The 21,234-nt window shown below is 46.3% G+C and overlaps 1 protein-coding gene across 1 annotated transcript in view; it reads left to right on the forward strand.

Moving 5' to 3' along the window:
* Positions 1 to 3,708: 3,708 nt before the first annotated feature.
* ACVR2B (activin A receptor type 2B) overlaps positions 3,709 to 21,234 on the forward strand; it is a 138,598-nt gene continuing 121,072 nt past the window's right edge. The window contains exon 1 of the mRNA XM_090047769.1: positions 3,709 to 4,525. Coding sequence (XP_089903895.1) covers positions 4,375 to 4,525 — 151 coding nt within the window. The 5' untranslated portion in view covers positions 3,709 to 4,374. The remainder of the gene's footprint in view (positions 4,526 to 21,234) is intronic.

The following is a 21,234-nucleotide window of genomic DNA, read 5'->3' on the forward strand; positions in this document are numbered from 1 at the left end:
ACACGTTGGCATGACTTATGGGCATGTTCTGGTTGTTTTGGAGCACTGTGTTGTATAGATATGATGGTATATACTCTTTTTTCTTTGTAGAAATGGTACATCTCATTTTAGCTAATTGTAGGTGGCAGTGAAATGAAATATTGGATGATATTTTGCTGGTTTATGCATTCCTCTTTCTCTGTCTCCCTCCAGTTTTAAAAAATGGGACATACTTCTTGATGCTGGGAAGTTTGGTTGTCACACCAGACGACAAAGCTAACCTATTTAACAACTTCTTTGCCTCCATTTTCCTGAGCAGGGACCAGATCAGCCCCCCCACCAGGCCCTCCTCAGGCCCCAGGGGAGGCGCACCTAGGCCAAGGGTCAGGGAGGATCTAGTCAGGGAACTTCTGGAGGGACTGGACGTATTCAAATCAGCTGGTCCAGACGATCTCCACCCCCGAGTGCTGAGGGAATTGGCTGAGGTCATTGCGGGACCCCTGGCATGACTGTACGAGCACTCGTGGTGCTCTGGTGTGGTGCCAGAGGACTGGAAGAGGCCAACGTGGTTCCCATCTTCAAAAAGAGAGGAAGGCAGACCTAGGAAACTATAGGCCGGTTAGTCTTACCTCAGTCCTGGGCAAGCTTTTTGAGAGAATTATCCTGGCACATGTCCACGAGGGGCCAGCAGGGGAGATTATGCTTAGGGGCAACCAACACGGGTTCATTAGTGGCAGGTCCTGTCAGACCAACCTGGTGGCCTCCTACAACCAGGTCACCAAATCCTTAGATGCAGGGGTAGCAGTGGACGTAGTTTTCCTGGACTTTCAGAAGGCTTTTGACACTGTCTCTCACCCTGTTCTCATTAAGAAACTGGGGGCTGTGGTGTCGACACCTACACAGTCAAGTGGGTCACCAACTGGTTGGAGGGCCGCACCCAGAGAGCGGTGGTGGACGGGTCATTTTCACCCTGGAGGGATGTGGGCAGTGGGGTCCCCCAGGGCTCGGTCCTCGGGCCCGCACTGTTCAACATCTTCATCAGCGACTTGGGTGGGGGTATAAAAAGCACCCTGTTCAAATTTGCTGATGACACTAAGATGTGGGGGGATGTGGGCATGCTAGAAGGAAGGAATAGGCTGCAATCGGACCTAGACAGGTTACGGGGGTGGGCGGAGAACAGGATGGGTTTCAACACTGACAAGTGCAAGGTGCTGCACCTGGGGAGGAAGAACCAGCACCATACCTACAGGCTGGGGAACTCCCTTCTCGTCAGGGCAGAGGCAGAAAAGGATCTTGGAGTCACTATTGATGCCAAGATGAACATGGGCCGGCAGTGTGGGGACGTGGTCAGGAAGGCCAACCTCACCTTGTCACGCATCCACAGATGCATCTCGAGCAGGCCCAACGAGGTGATCCTCCCCGTCGATGCGGCACTGGTCAGGCCGCAGCTGGAGTACTGCATCCAGTTCTGGGCGCCGCACTTCAGGAGGGACGTGGACAACCTGGAGAGGGTCCAGAGGAGCCCACTCGCATGATCAGGGGGCAGCAGGGCAGGCCCTACGAGGAGAGGCTGCGGGACCTGAACCTGTTCAGCCTCCAAAAGAGACGGCTGAGGGGGGATCTAGTGGCCTGTTACAAACTAGTCAGGGGGGACCAGCAGGCACTGGGGGAGTCCCTGTTCCCCCGAGCACCGCCAGGAGTGACCAGGAATAACAGTCACAAGCTGGCAGAGGGTAAATTCAGACTAGGCATCAGGAGGCGCGACTTCACGGTCAGGGCGGCTAGGATCTGGAACCAACTTCCCAGAGAAGTGGTGCAGGCTCCTACCCTGGGGGTCTTTAAGAAGAGGCTAGATGAACACCTTGCTGGGGTCGTTTGACCCCAGTACTCTTTCCTGCCATGGCAGGGGGTCGGACTTGATGATCTGCTCAGGTCCCTTCCGACCCTACCTACTATGAAACTATTTTGTAACCAATATAGGCTTTGAGGCCACTTATCTGTTGTCACCCCTCCAGCAACCGAGCACTACTTTGCATTGCTCCCACGTGGGGCCAGGTCTCATCTCCTCAGAAGCTGCATTGCAAATAAGTCTCCAATTCCCTCATTCGTGGCCCATCTCCATGGTTCATTCGAGGGAGTTATTTACAACGATAAAAATCCGTCACTGCTGCCTCCTGATTAACCACGTTACATCTCCAAGATTAATAGTCCAAGCCTAGAAACCACCACTGCTCCCCTTGTCCATTTTCAATGACAGATGCAGCCTTCTCCTAACTCTCTCTTCCTTGTATTTCCTGATTTGGCCAGGTAGTAAACCTTACTAGGTAACCCCACCAACAACTCTGTCCCCTAGAAACATTTTTAGCATCCGCTCTCTGCTATGCAGGAGTGTTTTCTTTCAAGAGCATGGTCTTTGCTGCTTCCTGCACAGTGCTTCCATGAGCTCCACAAAGGTGATTTCCATTTTGTCTGTGCCAACTGTCCTGCCTTGGCTGTAATGTTTCTGAAAGTTTATTTAAAAACACACCTGCTGTGCACGCTCAGGTGCATGCTGCTTTCCTAATAAAGTCACAAAGATTGCTTGTTCATATGAAGCTCCTTATTGTGTGTGTTGCATTAGTAGTACCTTTACGAACTAGGGTACTGTTGCGCCAGGTGCTGTACAAGCAGAGAATAGCAGCATCGTTTCTGCCCCAGGGAGAAAAGCTTTCCAAGACTGCCTCTGCACTCCAGTAAAAACAGGTGCATTTCTTTTTGGAACAAAGTGCTCACATTTTTTTTAAAGGAATGATTCATAGTTACTCTTATCTCCTTCCACAGCAAAGAGAAATGATTTATAAATATTTTCAGCTTCACTCCCCACTGGATATATTAATGAGCTGACCTGCACTTTGCTGCTCTCCATGCTAAGCCCTGTTGGCGTTCGGAGCGTGATGAAGCACTCCGTCTCCTCAGATCACTCAGTGGGCTTATCAAACTGAAAGCCTCAGGAAGGCTTGAACTTTGGCGTCTCCTTTTCCTCTGGTTCAAAACTTAGGAGCCGCTGAATGCTGTGCCATGGGATGGTGCCAAAGGATGCAAGAACGAGTTGCTTCCTTGCTTCTGACGCAGAACAATGACTTCTAGGAGACTAAGGAAAGCTATGAAGGCGATTCCCGATTCCCTGCAAGAACGCCTGCCTGCCGTCTTTGCCGGCTCTACACCACCCTCAACCTTCTTACTACACAGTTGGCAAAAGTAAAAACGCCTTACCCCACGGTTCAAAAAAACCCCCAACTACTAAAACGAGTCTAAAATACAGACGTGACACCACACGATTTAGACTCTTTGCTCTGGGATTGCACAGCACCCAACGCGCCGAGGTCCCGGCTCAGGATCCTCCTAAGCACCCCTTGCATGCGGCGGTGACTGCGTTTTCAGAGGCCTCTCGCCTCGCACGGAAAACAGGAGGCGTTTCGACGCGGGGCCGCCGCCGCAACAAGTGCTGCCCGAGGGGGCTGGAGACGGACCCCCGCTTCCCTCAGACTCTGTGGGCGAGGCGTCCTTTCTGAACCCGGCCCGCGGCTTCACGGCCTGGCCCCCTGCGCCGCCTCCGCTTTCCCCTCCGCCCTGCCCCTGCAGCGCCCCTCAGCACCGGCCCAGGCCCCGGGGAGCCGCGGCCCTGCGCAGAGCCGGCCCGCGCCCCTCCCCGGCTCCCTTTGTAGCAAACATCCGGGCTTCCCCCGCTGGCTCCGCTCCCGCTTCTCCCTCTCTTTTTTTTTTTTCTTCCAAGAAGCCATTTTGGACGCCGTTCAGGCTTTTTGTGTGTGTGTGTGTGTGCGTGCGTGCGTGTGCGTGTGTGGCGGGGGCGGCTCGCGGCCCCTGCACGCCCTCGCCCCGCGCCATGCCTCGGCCCCCGCGCCGCTCCCGGCCCCTGCGGCCGCCGCCCGCCTCCCCGCGGCCGCCGGCCTCCGCCGCGCTGCAAAGTTGGGGGTAGGGGGTGGGGGTGGAGGGGACTCGCCGCTCCTGCCGCCGCCCCCCGCTTCGCATTGTGCTGCGCGCGTGTGAGCCAGCAAGTGTGTCCCGGGCCGGCGGGAGCAGGGAGGCGTGTGCGTGTGTGTGTGCGCGCACGCACAAAAGCCGAGGCGAAAAAAAACACAAAAAAAAACAAAAAAAAAAAAAAAAAAGAAAAAGGAAGGGGAAAAAAAGAAAGGAAAAAAAAAAAAAAAGAAACTCTTGGAAAGCCGGGAGCAGCCGCCGGGGCCGGAGCCGCCTCCATCGGATCCCCGGGGGCAGCGGTGCAGGAATTCAAGCTGGTTTTTTTATTTTTTTGGTGGGGTTTTTTGGCCCTCCCCCCCCAATCGCATCGCCTGTAGGATCCTGGGGGTTTGGGGGCATCCTTTATTTGTATTTTTTATGCTGCTCCTGCTTTTGGGCGGCCGAGGCTCGCGCTCCCCCGCCGGCCGCCCGCGGCTCCCCCGGGGGCCCCCGGCGGGCAGGCGCCGGGCCAGGAGGATGATCGCGCCCTGGGTGACTTTCGCCCTGCTCTGCGGAACTTTGTGCGCAGGTAAGGACGGGGCCGGGGCCGCCCGCGGCTCGGCAACTTCCCGGGCTCGGCGCTGCATTGTCCGGCCTCCGGAGCCGGCGGGCTGCTCTGCCCTTGCAGCCGCGGGGCGCGTGTGCGTGCGTCCCGCGAAATGCTACGATCCCGTAGGGGTGGTTTTTTTTTTTTTTTTGGTTTTTATTATGACTATTATTCCCCCCCCCCTTTCTATTTTTATAAGATGACTCATTTGCTCTGATTTGTGGCAGGCTGATGGAGCGGGGAGAAAGTTGTGCGGGCAGGGCAGCGGGGCTGGTTTAACACCCCGCCGCCCCCGGGTGATTTGAAACCCGAGCGCGGGGCGGCGGGGACCTCGCCGGGCGCGATGGAAGTTCATGTAAACACCGGCGCGGCTCGGGGCCGGGTGGCGAAGGCCACGCTGCTCAGGGATCCTGCCCAAGGTTTGGGACGAGCCCTTGGGTGCTGCCTTTGTGCACCGGGGCGGGGGGAGGCTTTTCTTTTAGCCCGAGCCGAGTCCCGGCCGCTTTGTTGTGCGCTTGCATGGGGGGAGACGTCCCCCCTCGGGCGGATTGCAGCGCCCACAACAACACGGCTCGGGAGCCTCATGGCTGTTGACGTCCTGGGTCTCGGAAGGAAAAATGCAATGACTTTAAAGTCACTTGCTCCCCCTCCTCCCCCGTCTCTTTTTCTTCTAGGGATTTCTGTGTTGCAAGGGGAGGGGATGATTTTTCACGGGGCTTTCATTTCATGTGTGCTCCCCCCCAAAAAACCAAAACAAAACACAATAGGCTCCCCCTCCCCTTCCTGGCTTGATCTTGATTTGATCACCTCTGGCCCTCTGGAAGGGCTGCAGGGTCACTTGTTACCTTGTCTCCGTTTCCAGGCAGGGTGGGGGTGGGATTTTATTTTGGGGTGTGCACAGAGGCTCACAATAGGTGGTTGGAAGGAGGGGTGCTGCAGCTGTGCCCTTCCCCGGCTCTGTGCAGGGTGGGGTATGCAGCCTGCTGCTCTTGAATCTTGATTTATTTAATTTTTTTAAATCCAGGGACACGCACAGCAGGCAGGGACCCCCCCCACCCCCGCTTTTGTTGCCTGGTTTCCCAGGGGATCCTGGCCCCAGGAGCATCCCCCGGCTTGCAGGGGGAACCCGGGGGCGGGTTTGTTTTGGAATGTGCTGCGCGCTGAAGGCTGCCAGGCTGGCGCTGGCGTTTCTTTGTTCCCAGTGCCCATTGAACGTGCGGTGCCATCGCCTGCACCCTGTGCCGTAAACAATGCCTTCTCTCAGTGGTTCGAAAGTCGCACCGAAGGTGCTGGTGATGCTCGTGTTGGGGAGAGGAAGCAGGAGGACAAAAAAAATATATATATGATGATTTGGTGGCGATCAAGCCAGCCAGGGCTTTTATCGAATGGATGGGACACTTGTGTGTACAGCTTTGTTTCCTTGTGTTGCAAGGGGGGGGTGAGCGAGCACATTGATGGCAGCGCGGAGTAGGAGCAGGTATTTAGGAAGCAGCAATGATGTGCCAGCATGTGCTGTCAGGCTTCGGGGTTTCTGCGATCGCAGCCTCGCTGTCGGCTGGGAAATTCTAGGATGTGCATCGAGGAGATGTCTGCTCTGTTGTACCTGTTCTTGTTGTGGACCTTTTTGACTCCTTTTAAACCGTGGGGCTTGCAAATGAGGGCCGAGTCTGCTCCTAGTGTTGCTTCTAGTGACAGAAATATCGGAATAAAAACAAACAGCAAAAGGAAGCTTCTTTAAAAAAATAAAATAAAATTGACTCTGAAAAGTTGCTAAGTGCATCCGGTTATAAAAAAAAAAAAGGGAAAATCTAGTAGGATATGATCACCCAGACCCCCCCCTTGAAATATTAATACAAAAAGTGTGTGTGTGTGTGTGTGTGTGTTTGCTTTGAAAGCTCTTTGTGGATCACCAGCTTGAAACTGGAGAGTTGTAAATCTCTTCATATTTTGTCTTTCCCATTTCTTATATTTGGGAATGCATTTAGCCACAGGAACCTGTTGCCTGTGCAGTTTTCCTATACCTCAGTGAGAAAAAGGAACAAAGTTGTAACATGTTGCTTAGGATTCACAGCTCCCCTGCCTTGCAGGAAATATTTCTTGTGTGTTGTATTTTAGGACTGTGCAAAAGTGGTGGTGGGGCTTTTTAAAACCAGCCCAACCTCCATTGTTGATGGCTTTCAGTACTACCTCGGGTGATTGCAATAAAATAAGCACAGACTGCTATTTTTTTTTTTTTAATACTCGTTGTGTGTCTAACTTTTGGAATATCGACTGTTTCTTGAGGAAAACATTATGTTCAATTTTTGCCTTTTGTTTGAAAATTTTCTGCAGCCCAAATGTTCAGAAGTTGTGTTGTAATCTGTGAAATTTAGAGAATGCAGAAGGTGTAAGAGGGTTTGTTTTGCAAAACACATTGCTAACACATTTTGTTGAGACATTACAGTATTGAAACTTGCACCAAAATAAAGTACCACCAGGCAGCAATGAGCTGAACATCAGATGGATCTGGGCTCCTCTTTCAGGATGGTGTATTTATCCTCTTCTGCTCGGGAAGGGGACTGGCTTCATTAGCTTGCTAATTAAACACTGTGAAATGCCTGGCCCAAGGTTAATGGCAATAGCCTTTAAAAAGACAAAACTCTTGAACCTGGTGTTCGGTGTGTGCGTGTGTGTAACAACTTACACACATACTTAAATACAGTGTGTGTATATATATATGTTTGTGTGTATGAATATATGTGTGTATAACAACTTGTATATATGCGCGTGCGCACACGCTCTAATGATGCTTCTCACTAGGACTGAGACTGTGTTAAGGGTTTATTTCTGTATAAATGCATTATTCTTAGTGGCAATACAGAAAGCTCTCAGTATCTTATGCAGGTTGTGGTTTTCTTAAGGGGAAAACAAAGCATCTTATTATGGCTTCCTTGCCTTTCGTGGGTAGGTGGTGGGAGAGAGTGTGTGTTTATTCGGCCGAGTTAAAAATTCAGGTTCCCTAGAACAATTAAGGAGCCTAGGGCGAACCCTGCCATCCAGCTGAAGTATTTATACACTGAAATGTGTGCCATTTTCGTGCGTCTTCGAGCAGCCTATCCAGGCACTATCAGTTTCCTTACTATCTCATCAACTGAACAGAAACAGCCAATTAAAGCCGAGCTCTTGCAGTACCCACAGTCTTGGCTGTCACCACCCTCCTTTCCACTCTGTTCTCCATCAGCAAAGAAATGCTTGTCTTTTTTTGTGGTTTAGATGATGCAACAGGCCTGCACCTCCCCTGCTCCCACTGCATAGATGCTTCAGAAGAAGGAAATAAGCCCACCTCTTTTTTTGTTGTTATTGCTTCCGTTTCTTTGTCTCCCTTTCTGTCCAGCATGGACAAAATGCATGGCTTGCCCAGCGTGGTGATTCAGTGGTCAATTCAAATCCAGCAGGGCAACTCAAAGGACCGGGTTGTGGTTGACGGGATTTATACCTTTTAGACCCACTATGCGAATCTGACTTCTTTCATTTGTGCTGCTCTTCTGTCTGCGAGAAGGTCTTCAGCCCACTGTCAGCACCTTATTTATAACAGGAACCAAATGGCGTTTTTGCAGTTCATCTCATGTGGAACAAAGTACTGGTTTTAGATGGGGCCATCCATAAAGGGGCTGCGTGCTCCACCCATGTTGGGTATAGTCCTAAAAAGTCAGCAGACCTTTAAAATAATAACGATATCACTGAATCTTTGTATGGCATTGCACTCAAAAGCAGTAATTCTGGATCTTGTGTGTTCCAAGGCCTAGTTTCTGATAAATGCATGAAATTGTAGCTGTTGCTTCTATTAATCGGCTTTGCAGTGTTGGCACTAAGTTTTGTGGGGGTTCAGAGACTGGAACCAGAGTGCTTTGGTTACCGAGTGTGTCCCAACGTTTTCTGCTGGCAGCAATATCTTGCAAGCTTTGTAAAGCTCAGTATCTTCCAGCGAGGGCTTGGTAAATTGTTTTAAGCTAAACCTAATAATCTGGCCTGAACATTTTACAAGTGACTGCGGGTTTTAGATGTCTCCACTTCTGATTTCTCAAGCTCCAGGCACCTTGAAGTTGGGTTTGTGTTCAGGGGATGCTCAGCTGACACATTCTCCAAACGAGCCTTCCCCCACTGCCCGGACATGGATAAATGCACAACATTTGAATTGTCAGATAAATGGTCAGCATTGAGGAGTAGCCTTGTCTGTCTGAGATGCCTCTCTAGGCAAGAATGGGGACAGGAAGAGAGGATGGCTTGCTGGACTTCATCAGGACAGCTGGGAGATCAGAAGGGCTGCTTTTAAGGATTGTGTAACTATTTACAGATTGACAAAGAAGCTGCTCTTAAAAACAGAACCCTTGGGAAGCCGTGTTTGTTTGGGATCTGCTTCAAAGTTAGCATTTCTGTTACTCCGCTGAATGAACGATGAAAAAAAGAGTTATTAGTTTCTTGGTTAGCTAAAGGAAGCAGTGTGGGCCGCAGGGTGTAATTTCGTGGAGTTACTACAGTGCTTCTGGCTGGGTTGCTTTCTGTGTGACAGTGTTGTGGGGAAGTTGGGAAACTGGAACCACAAAGAATAATCTCTGCTTTTCAAGAAGTGCTGCCTTTCTTTTATCCTCTCTCAGCCTTTGATTTTGGAAGGAGCGGGAGGGAGGGCTTGATTTTTCTTGCTTGGCCAATGGAATCCCCCAGAATTGAATAATTCAGCCTCGCACTTGGCAGTCTTTCCTGGGCTCCCATTTAAGTCCTTTTTGCCTGTTCTTTCATGTGAAGATTTTCGCATCAGTGAAGTTGGATGTCTTTAAGGGAGGCATTTGTGGTAATGTCTTTGGCCATTAAAGGCTCCCCCCAACCCTTAAAGATTAAGGCTCAGCTGATGTCCTCTGTCTTCTTTCCATTATTATTTAAACCTGAAATAATTTGAAGCTGTTTAGCCATTTGTAACTCTAAGGTAGATTAAATAATACACATCACTTTTCCCTCAACGTTCTTTGCAAGTTGTCTTGGAGTTGTTGAAGTCAAAGGGGAAGAAGCTGAATTAAAGATGAAGCGTTGCATTCTGCAAACCTAGTGATTTTTTTTTTTGCTTAGATTTTAATAGAGTGTTTAGTTTTTTCTTTTTTCTTTTTCTCATAGTGTTATCTTCTCTGTCATGGAAGTGCTTCTCCTATTGAGACCTGAAAATTCAGAGTAGCAGTTGCCATTGTACACTGTGCAATATTCTGTGGCCAATATTTAGGTCTTGGAGGGAGAAAACACATTAATTTTTTTTGTTTTAATAGGACCTTTTGTCACATCACTGCAGCGAGAAGTGACACGTCATAACACATTCTTGTATTGCATCATTTGAATTATGATAATATGTAGAAGCCTCAACCAAGACCTTGTTCTTATTCTGCTAAATACCTTTTAGAGCGTAAACCAGTCCCTGCTGCAAGGAGCTCAGAATCTAAATCGGTGATTCCCAGCTAACATGCGGTGGCACCTTGGGGTTCCTTGAGACCCTTTCGAGGGTGCTGCAGGGTGCCACACAATGTAAGCACTGGTAGGTGTGCAAATATGATTCACAAGATAACCCCAGAGATTTCAAATAGGAATCCATAGTGTCCAAAACATTCAGACCTGTTATGGGCTTTGAGTTCTTTGCAACAGGTGAATTGTTATTATTTCTCATAGTCAAAAACCGAGTTTAAACTAAAGCCGACATTTTCCTAGGGGTCCCTTGAGTCTTATCTGCAAGTGCCTTGACTCTAAAGGTATCACTGATTTAACAACAGGCGGAATATTATTTTTCTTACTTCATCATTGTGGGACTGAGACAAAGTTAAACTAAGGAACTTAGATTATCTGGAGTTGTGTTATTGGTGATGATACTCTCTGTAGTTGCTATGAACAATAGTTTAAACTGTGTGAGGGTGGCAAAGGTAATATTTACTCCTCAGACCTAGGCAACGTGGTCAGTCTCATAGGAAGTCTCATCTTTTTATGCCAGAATGACTCCAATTGGAGTTTCTCACTTCTAAAAACAGGTTTGCCAAGTGTGTGTCGTGCTGCTTTAATCAGCTGTTGTAGCCAAGTTCAGCTCCAGCAAAGATGCAAATTTCTCCTTTCCCGTTCATTTGTGTTTCAGCAGTTTTAAAAGTTGCACATCTCACTGGATTATCGATTTAGGTTCCAGTTCAACGACCAGTGGCATATAGGTGATTGCTGCATCGGTGGGGAGCCTCGTTTGAGTTGGTAGGGCTCTGTGTGGGTATAGCTGTCCATGCTATCACTCACATGGTTGGGATCTCATTTTGTGCTAAGGTAACGTATGGAGAGCTGCACCAGCTCTTGTCCTGTTGTGTCAAGCCTACTCCGCAGAAGACAGGCTCAGCCCCCAAGGCATCTGTAACTTAATTTCTAGGAAGGGAATTATGCTTAAAGAGAAGAATATTGAGGTGCTGAACTAAGACCACTAAGAAGCATATCAGTGCTTTATCGGAAGGGTCATTCATGCCCCACTTCAAATGATACTAAGCTATGTCTGTAGGTATTTGACTCTCATTACCATAGCATTTTTGCATCTCTTTCATGGATTTATTTTCTTAGCACCCATGTGATAACTCCTAACCCAGGTGCTACTATCCCCTTTTATTAATTCAGAAATGAGGCATGGGGGGAGACTAAGTGAGTTGCCAAAGGTCTGTTAGGCAATCAGTGGCAAAGCAGTTTCCTTTGCTCCCAGGCTTCTCAGTGACACTTGCCTAGTTTTCTTTTCTCTAGGCGAACACCCCACCCGTGAGATATTCCACCTTCTCCGCAGAGGAGAGAAGTAAATGGCCTGCCGTGTAAACTATTCCAAGTGTCAGCAGTGTTTTCATTTCGTCTGATTTCAGATGCCTGCTGTTATGCTTGCAAATGTTTTGAATAAATGTTTGCCAAGCCTACTTCTTCCAAAGCTTGCTCTGCACTATAAAGAAAGGTGTGTCCTTGTCCTTTCAATTGGTTGATGCCTGTTTTGTATATCTCATCCTTACAGTTTTTAAAAAATACATGTGGGTACTGGAGCAAACCAAGGAATATATTTTGAACCCTGGACTTTGTTCAGCTGTACTTTTGTCTGTGTTGCTGTCAGTAGCAGCAATGTTGGTAGGATCCTTTGGGGTTTAGCAACATCCTGTTCATCTCTGGCAAAGCCACAGGAAAACTCCTGAATCCTGTGGTTGTCTAATCTCTAGACTGCGAATAAAAACCAGTATCAGTATTAGTCTAGTTACTGCCCAGTGGTGGCATGTGTGCAATGGATAGATAGCTTTGTATTTTCTCTTGCATTTTTTTTCTCTCTTTTCCTGTATCTTGTATAACCTTCTTGTAAACACTGGCAGGAGTTTGCCTTTTAATTGCGATGACTGTAGTGCTAACTTGGGGGCTTGCTCCCACGTGTGAGTTTAGGAATCCTGAGAGAGCTGAGAGGAGGGAAAAGAGAGATTCAGATATGTCTTATTTATCAAATGATTAAGATAAAAGAGCCACCCTCTTTCTCGGATGTGTCCATTTTTATATGTTTATTGGAATATACCGGAAACACTTTCTAATTTGGCTTTTTTTAGAAATATTTTGGGGGCATATATTCTACCCCCAGCAGAGACAAAATTGAATTCCTTAGGGAGCAAGGTATGCAAACATGTATCAGAAGTAGCAAAGCATTTAATCAATCCCTCTCCTTTTTGTGAGTTTATAAAAACCATTTCATAAAATGAGTGCACTTCAGGCTCTCTTTTTTTTTTGTTTGCAAAGCCTTTTAGTGCCATTCCTGTATTTTTGTGAGCTCCTGCTCACTTCTGAACACTGATGGCAATTTCTATTGTTCTGTTGAGTTGTCTGCACAACTGCAGTTCTCTCCAATAGCTCTGCCCGCTATTGATACCTCCTTGAAACTAGGACATTTAAGCATTGCAAAGATGATGTCAAGGCCTTTCTCTGAGAGAGAAATCTAAATGCTACATTATTAAAGTTGTAAAGAGTCGGTGGTATTGGTGTTGGAAGAGGCTGCCAACTAAGATATTATGTAATCAAGAGTGAGGCACTTTGCATTGCCTGTTTGTTTGAGACCCTTCTAATATTATACATTTTTACACAGAGCTTTATAGCTGTGACCAAGGGTGATATTACAGTTGCCTTGAAACAAGGCTGTGCAGCCAAATGTACGCCTGGTGTAACTTCAGGGGCGGCTTTGTCCCAGTGACTTTAGCTGTAGAAGGGATTAAACTGGAACGTGAAGTGTGCGCATTTTTCTTTTAAAGTCCATTTATTTTTTCCCCCCCTCTCCATAATAATGAGTGACTGATTGAAACCCAGCAGACTTTTAAATCCCTCCAATTAGCAGGCAGAATATTTAATGGGTTAAGAACACTCATTCCCCTTTACGTTCAGCCTGAGAAATTCAGTCGTCCTTGGGGTTTCAGAGCAGAAGTATCAAGTTACACCCAAGCCTGTCATTGAGTAGCCCACTGGTTCCCTGGAGTTCGAGCTCGGTCTCCCTGGCTCTCCCGCGCACGGACTGTACGTCAATAAATCGTTTTTATAGGAAAGGGTCTGTATGAGCCACAGCCATGGCTGAGACAACACATGTTCCCAAATATGTGCTCCTCTCATTTTGGATCATTTGCACATCTGTTTGGCAGTGATCAGCAATTGGAGACTAAAAGACAATTTTGAGCGCGTGGTAATAAACCCCATTTCTAGAATACGCGTTGCGATCAAAGGAGACGTTGCAATGCCTTGCAAACATTGATACCCCCTAATTACTGAAGGTTGGGGCTCAGGAAAAGGAAGGAGACGGTGAGCATCTTGTAATGCGTGTTACATATTTGATGGTATATTTTGTGTTTTTCTGTAGAAATGTGATACGGCTGAGGAATTTCAAAAAACATGGTAGCAGGTAGGGGTTCTGGATTCTTAACTGTGTTAATGGCAGTAGAGATGGACACTGCATACATGGGAGCTGTAATAATTCAATACTTTGTGCAGTCACATAATAGAAGTGGCTCTTTCTACTTTTGATTACCTTACTAGCTGTCAACCTCTCCCCCCACACCCCATCCATGCTCTTTAGTGCTCACTCTAATGTTCGAGGCACCTGAATGGCTTCAAGCAGATGCAATATTTTTAAAGCAGCCTCTTGGGAGAAATGTCTTCACCTCCTGACTGTTATTTGCATGATAGTAGTACCTAAGTCCTTCAGGTTTACATAGGAGCTCCGTGCCTTTGAGGTGGAGGCAACTGCCTGTTTCTTACTGCAGCTGAATATTCACTTAGTGCAGGAGTGTTTAACCCTGGGTCGGCAGGCCCCTGGCTTGTCGTCTGGCCTGTGGGGCTCCCCGCTGGTCTGGAAATTTGGTGGCTGTGGAGCGGTGCCATGCCACTTGTCTGTGGGGCCGAAGAGCCCTGGGATTGGACTTTAAAATGATACTTTTCCTCCTAGCGAGTGGCATCTTATGCCTTTTTTCCTCTGCATTTTATGCTGGGACTTATAATTAAGGTTCCACGAGATAAGCACAGGCAAAGAGAAATGAAAAATAGTCCCAATTATATGTTCAGAACAAATTCTGCCATTTTTTTCCCCCTGTAGCATGTTTGGAATTTGCAGGGGACAGGCTGAAGTTTTGGGGAGAGATTTTAGTGGTGATAGCTTGGGGTTGGCCACACAGGTTTAGCTTTGCTAGTTGCCAGTAAGGTGCTTGTCCCAAACGGTTGCAAGTAAAGCATTTGCAAGCATCCTCTCCCTGCAGCACAGGGCTGTCCAACTTCAAAGGGGCTGCATGCCACGTGGACTCCTCGGGGCCTCCTACGTGCACCCCCTCTTCCCAGCCTCCCCCAGTGCCACCATGGGAGCTCCCCTTGCCCCTTACTGCTGCTGTTGGGCAGGTGGCTCCCCCCCTTTCTGCCACCCCTATCTGGTGCTGCTGCATAGAGGACCCAAGCCTGGACTTGGAGCCCCTTGTTTTAATCCACCTCCTGCCAAATTGCTGCTGACGTTTCTACGATAGTGCTGCCCTTGCTGCTGAATGCCACTGCTGAGTCCCCCCACTGCTGAATTGCCACCACTGTCCTGGCTTTGCAGGTCAGATAAAATTGCTTGTCAGGCTGGCTCCAGCCCACGGGTTGCCGACTCCTGGCATGAATCAGCTGAGAACGGAGCCCTTCAGGTTCTAAAGTCGCAAGTAATTTTTATTAGAAAATTCGTATTCTAATGTCAAGTCTTCTGGACTTCAAATAAAAATTCCTTTTCTTAATCAGCCCCTTTTTAATGACTGTTTTAGGGTCTGGAAAGCTTTGTGCCCGCAAGGGGAATAATTGCATTCTGGAGACTCTTTTTACCATTTCTCTTCCTCCTTCCCCCCCACCAGTTGTTTTATGGAGTAAATTCCTTTTGGCTTAGAATTCATCATGTAGAGTCGAAGCGATTGTGGCTGAACCTGTATATCGGGTAGCTCAAAATGCTTGGAAATCAAATGCTCTTTTTCTTATAAAGCTATGAAAACAGGCCCTATAAAGAGCCTCATGGTTTTAGCTCATTCTGTGAGCCGACCTGTTTTGGGCCATTACGGTATTGTTTATTAACTTGTTTAGGTGATAACATCCTTTTTTTTTAAACTTGACCATGACTGCAGGAGTGAAGATACGGGGCTCTTACTGTGGAGTCCCTGAAATGTCTTCCATTAGTGAAGGCAAGGATTAGAAATCTGCACAGATGACAGACTTGGGGTGGGAATAAGGTAACTTCTCCATAACTTACATTTCATTTTGAATTGTAATTGCCTGCTACTATCTTGGAAGCAAAGCAGTAATCCTGTCTTTGTAAAAATGTAACGAAAGAAAAGAAGGGGCGGGGGGAAGAGTAACTTTGGATTGTTAAAAGGTGAGCTTACTTTTGCTGGATCATTTTCCTGATCAACAACATTTAGTGAGTAAAAGAATCTGAATTCACCTTTTGGTGGAAACTTTTTTGGGCAAACATCTATCATGTGCAGAGTAATTCTGAGTATAAATTAGCTGAGGCAATGGGACCCAGCCTGTTTTTCCTCACTGATCTAAACAAATATCAGCAAATCTTTTTCTGCAGGTAATAGCATTTCCTTTTCCTGCAGGACCCCTAAGCACGTTACATATGTATAATGTAAATACTTGGTGAAGGAACCACTTCGGAGGTAACTGGAAGCTCCCAAACTAACTATGAGCACTACCCTCCTAGGTAAGCAAGGTGCAAGTATGTAATTGCAGTGAGCAAACTCCTCAATGAATTGCTGATGAAAGGATGCATTTGGATGGCTGAACACAGTATTTATGCTGGGCACGCTTAAGAGAATGCTGCTGTTGACTTGTTTCAACTTTTGTTTTAAAGATAACTGACTCTGAAATAAGTGAAGTATAAAACTTGGAAGTGCAGGGTGACAAACTAAGGTTTGCTAAAAATAGTTCTGAATATGAAAGCCAGTTGAAAACTCCAGGCGAGATGAGAGTCGTTTTACAGGCATTGTTGATAGAATTTCAGGGTTCCAAGAATGGAAGATGAATGTCTTTCTGTTCTAGCAGCAGCTGCTCTCTGTCCGTCGGGATATGGTGTTTGCCCATCCAACTCATAATAATGAAACAAAAGAGTTATTTCATAGCAGCCTCGATGGAGGAGCATATTGGAATTTTCCCTTTCTTCATTTAAAATGTTCCTGCTCGTTTCTCAAAAATGCACCCCTCTCTCACCTGAATTTTGTCTAGCTTTTTCCTAGATGGGTCTTGGTGTGTGAAGTTAACTGCTAGCTGAGAGTTCAAGTAAAGAAACAACCTCCTGATTTTTCTGTATTTCCCTTCATTTCAGTCCTTAAAAAAGGACTTTAAACAGTCCTTAAAGAACATGTAAATTCTTTTTCCCCCCCAGAACATTTGAATGGCTCGCCAGTGTTTGGATACCTTTATTGTACAGTATTACTGGCTTCCAGATATGAGCAATTAGTGTAATACAAATAATAGATTTGTTTTTGAATCTCCCAGTTCGCTGGGGTGCTGTGCATTTCCACCCTTGTTATTGCTAATACAGGGCCCAGTATTATCGATCCACTGAACGTTATTGAGAGTATAGAAGTGATTCCATAAAAGTTGCAGTTGCATTGGTGTAACAGCGGTGCGTGGGCCTGTCTACCAAAGAGATTTTGGGTGTAGCTGTCCCATGGTAAAAGTCCTTGAAGTAGAAAAGCCCTAAGCAAAGGCAGAAAAAAGCCCACAGAGGTTATTTCTTAGTTAATTTTATAAAAATGGAGGCGGAGTCTTTTAATAACATTTGGAGAATTAAAAGCAATAGAACCTTGGAATGCAGGTTTTAATCCTTCAGGTACAAATTTGCCCTGGAAAGCACTTGGCATTTGAAGCGATGGAAGGCAGTGCATCTTACTGTATAAAGTTATGCCGTGACCCCTCAATCTCTAGTGTTTTTGTGCATTTCTGGGGTCTCTGGGACTGTGTAGTGGCACGTAGGAATAGCTTAACGGCAGCTTTCTGTCGGTCAGATGATACGAATAAGAAAGCTGAGGTCTGGGTCCACTTACAGCTTCTTTCTTGCCTGACTTGTGTGGAGCCTGTCCCCTGTTCCCTGCAAATCCAAGCTAACCAGCGTGGGGATGCACAAGGAGAGCTTACTCTGGAAAGCAGGTTTCTCAATGCAGGATTAATCTAGGATGTGCTTTGAGGGTCAGCATGATGGTACAGTCCTTGATCCAGCTGTCTTCCCTCATTTGCTGCTATACCTACCCTCCTCTGGCCAGGGGGCTGGGAGGGGTGAGATAATCTTGTTGTGGGCAGATTGCATTTTCCACTGACAAAGTATTATGGGTCTGATTTTTTTTTTTTTTTTCCCTTTTAGTCGGTTGCATCTGAGATGAGTTAGGGGGAAGTAGCAGAGCGATCATGGGTGTGCAGTGCATTTCCCAAAACCTGCTTTCAAGCACATTTGCTAATCAGACTTTTATGTTTAAAAATTATAAGAGTATAAAAGCTGATTTTTTTTTTGATTTTTTTTTTTTTTTAAGAGGCCGTAGAGGGAAATGGAAACTATATATTTCAACCCCCAAATTCCTGTGAGCTGTAGAAACATTGTCAAAGTAATTGTAGCCTTTTCAATCTTGCTGTGTAGAACTTAGTCTAGGAAAAGCTGTTCTGTTGATGAATGTCACTTTCTTTTTCTTTACCTGTGACAGCTCTCTCTGAAGGCATCGCTTGAATGATGTGGAATTGTCTAATGTTTAAAAATCGGGTGTTTGCGGAATACTTTCTCGTGGATGTGGAGTTGGAATAACCTTGTGGGTTAGAGTCATTATTTTTCGTTTTTTATTGTGGGATGCAGAGAGAAATTATATTAATAGCAAATGCACTGAATTGTTGAGAGCAGTTTGGGTCCAGAGAATAGTTGGTTTTGTATTTCCCTTTCTTTTTATTTATTTAGTTTTTGGTAGAAAACTGTAATGAGCTTGGCAAGACTGTGCTAAAAATTAGCCCAGGCTACAGAAACTCATGTTGCTTAGTAAGTACAGTATTTCTTTAACTAATTGTGGCCTTGAAGCGTATAATGTAAAAGGTCATCTTTGTTAGTGAACTGCAGGCTTCTCCTGTGAGACAGAAATCCATGTCCTTATCGAGGATGAAATCTAGGCTCCTTGGTTACACAATTGAGCTTTGCTATAATTTGGACATCATTAGACTCCTTAATAAAGCAGTGGAACATTCTAATCAATCTTCCTTTGCTTCCCGTTCTTGTTATGACTTGATTTTTTTTTTTCCCCTTTGGAAAGGAAAAGTCAGGGCAAAATTCAGTTTCAGACATCCAGGGTCTTCACTTCATCAGAACTGTACCCTGCATGCAGGGCTTTAACTGCCGATCCTTTTACTTTCTCATCCTCCTTCCCCCATTGCTTCATAAAGGCCGAGTGGGAAGCAAACCATTCTGGAAAGACTTGTTAAAATGTTTTGTTCATTTTTTTTTTTTTTAAATGAAAATAAAGTTGTTCATGTACAGGCTTTAATTGACAAGCATTTGCTTTTGTAAAAAAAAAAAAAAAAAAAAAAGCAACCAAAATGAGTATTTGGTGGTTTTGTGCATTTGTGTTTTAACTAAACTTGTGACAAATTCTTAATGGGGGAGGGCTTTGTGTGTGCGTATAGTTTTACCGTAGTCTGTGAACAATACCCTCCGTTTCCCAGAAATTCTAGATTTTGAGCCTTTGCTTTTCGTTTGACTGCAGTCACTCCAGGGTCTTCCTTTTCTGGTGGTGGTGTTCAGATTATAAAACCTGGTCAGTGCTTGGAGTTCCTTCGTTAGATCGCTGGGGTTTTTTAGAAGCTGTATTTTGGAGTCGAATGAAGAAACTGGTCTTCCAGTTACTGTGCAGTGTGGTCCGATCATAACTCTTACAGCTGTGCCTAGAATGGGATGTTGGCACCGCTTCAGTCCCCTGGATTTGGAGACTGTAATTTCTCACTCTACCCATTTTTGTAAATGGTGCGTTAAGCAATGATCAGTTTGTTCTGGTCTGGAATTGCCCATGGCCCTTATTCCTTGGGTTATCTTGCAGCAACAAAACTGTTCAGTTCCCGCAGAGAAGGAATAGTAGCATCCATCTTGGGTAGTTTCGCTGCCTCTCTACTTCGAATTCAGAGCACCGCATTTGTCCTGGTAACAGCCCTGTGAAATGGAGGGCAGCTGCTGTTCTTGTAGAGGTGTAGAACTGAGGCACATGGACACAAGCTGTAATGGGAGTTGGGTACCTAACGCAGTCTGGACCTAGGTCATTTGCCCCAAATTGTGCAGCTGGACCACTGCATCCTCCTTCGTATGGCATGCATCGAAGGAAATGAGTCCATTTGACTCGAGAGCTGTCAAGAGTTTGACTCGAGATCCAGAAGGGTGCTGACAAAAGAGCCTTCAGCCCTGGCTAGCGAGGAAAACTACAGACTCCTACCATCGGTGCTGGTTTTAACGCACTGATCGTGAAACGGACCGTTCCCACAGGACTCTGAACCGAGTCCAAGGGGCACCGAGGGAAGTCAGCGCTGCTTTACGTTAACCGCAGTGTGCAATTTGACCTGCAGAGTCACGCCTGATTTGCAAGCGAGTCTGTGCAATGGTGTGTCTGTAGTGTGAGGCCCATAGTTTCACTTAAAAAAAATTGCCGAAAGGGGTTTCTTTGCACTTGTGCCTGCAGTTCAGCCAGAGTCATCGGAGCTGTCTGGCTTTCCAGTATTGTTATGACAGGGAGACTGTTATCGGTGGTTTCCTTCAGGAACCCACTGGTTCTTGCATTGGCTAATCTTTGTTGCTTCAGTATAATGGATGCGTGTGCTCTTCAGAAACGCTCGCTAGGTTTCTCTGACACTTGTTAAAATACACTCTGGGAAGACCATTGCTGAACGTTTGCATTCTAACAGGGTAAAATTCCTCCGGCCGCATGTTTTTAATGGAAGTGTAGGGTTATGGACGTATCAAACTCCTTGCAGAACCTGGCCTCCTGTTGCGGTTTTAACTGACTTACTGAAATCAACTCTCACAAAGGTATTATAAACCGTGCAACTGTTAAAACAAGCTGAAGCATTAGTCTTAACAGTATTTGTGTGGTTGAAGACAAGAGGCTGTGTCTAAGGGATATAATCCATTGTGTGGCAGGGTATAAATCAACCCCTAACTTGTGGGTGTTAGGAGAAGGATTTCCTTCTGGGAAAGTTGTCCCACATTTGCCCGTTCTGAAATCTGCATCTTCTTCTGACACGTCTGATACCAGCTGGTGACACTTCCTGGGTCTGATCCAGTCTGATAATTCTCATGTTAAGTGTGAAGGTCCTTTTCCTTCCCTTCCCTGTCTGGATGCATGTGTCCATTTGTTCCTACCAACCCATCCGCTCCTGTCTTCCTGCCCTCTCCAAATTAACCCCCAACCATGAGATTGATTTAGAAATTGAGAATTCATTTAAAATTACTTTCAAACTTTTTTTTTCTTTCCTGCAGCAAGCGCCAGAATATTCTTCAAACGAGTGTAGACTCGCCTTATTGCTTGTTTCCAGGAGTTGACGCTGCAAGAAATGTCTCTGATAGTATAAAGTTCACAGTACAGATGTAGCTGCATCTGATTCTGGCGGCGGGCAGAAACGCATGTTGAAGTAGGTTTATGCATCTGCTGCTGATGTTAGCGTGAGAAAATGTGTCATTGTAGTTTTCCTTCCAGCAAAACTTTTCTTGCTGTAGCATGTGTCACTAAAACAGTCTGCTTCATTTGGTCATGTCATAACCCCATAGTTTAACCTGCTGCACATGTAGGGTTACAACTGCCAACCCTGCTCTGCTGCGGTTTTCTACAAAACCAAGACATGTGGTAACTGTCCCTGAGTGGTCTTTGCATTTTTTGGCTAAGAGCAAGTGTAGGGCTAACATTGTATCGTCTGTAACCTAGTCGCGTTCTCCTCCTCTCCCCCATCCCTTTATTGTTAGTCCCTTGCTTGGGCGCTTTGTATTTCCATATCAGCTTTGTCATCTTTTTTCTGGATTTCCCATCCAAAACATCTACTAATAAAAGTCAAATCTGTCATGAAAAGGCAGTTGGGCTGTTTGGGAACGCCAGAGTTCAGTGCTTTTTGTTTTCCAGACAAGTCAGTCAGAGCAAAAG

This window comes from Crocodylus siamensis, chromosome 5 (assembly GCF_052110815.1).
Source record: "Crocodylus siamensis isolate JL-2025a chromosome 5, ASM5211081v1, whole genome shotgun sequence".
Lineage (NCBI taxonomy): Eukaryota > Metazoa > Chordata > Crocodylia > Crocodylidae > Crocodylus > Crocodylus siamensis.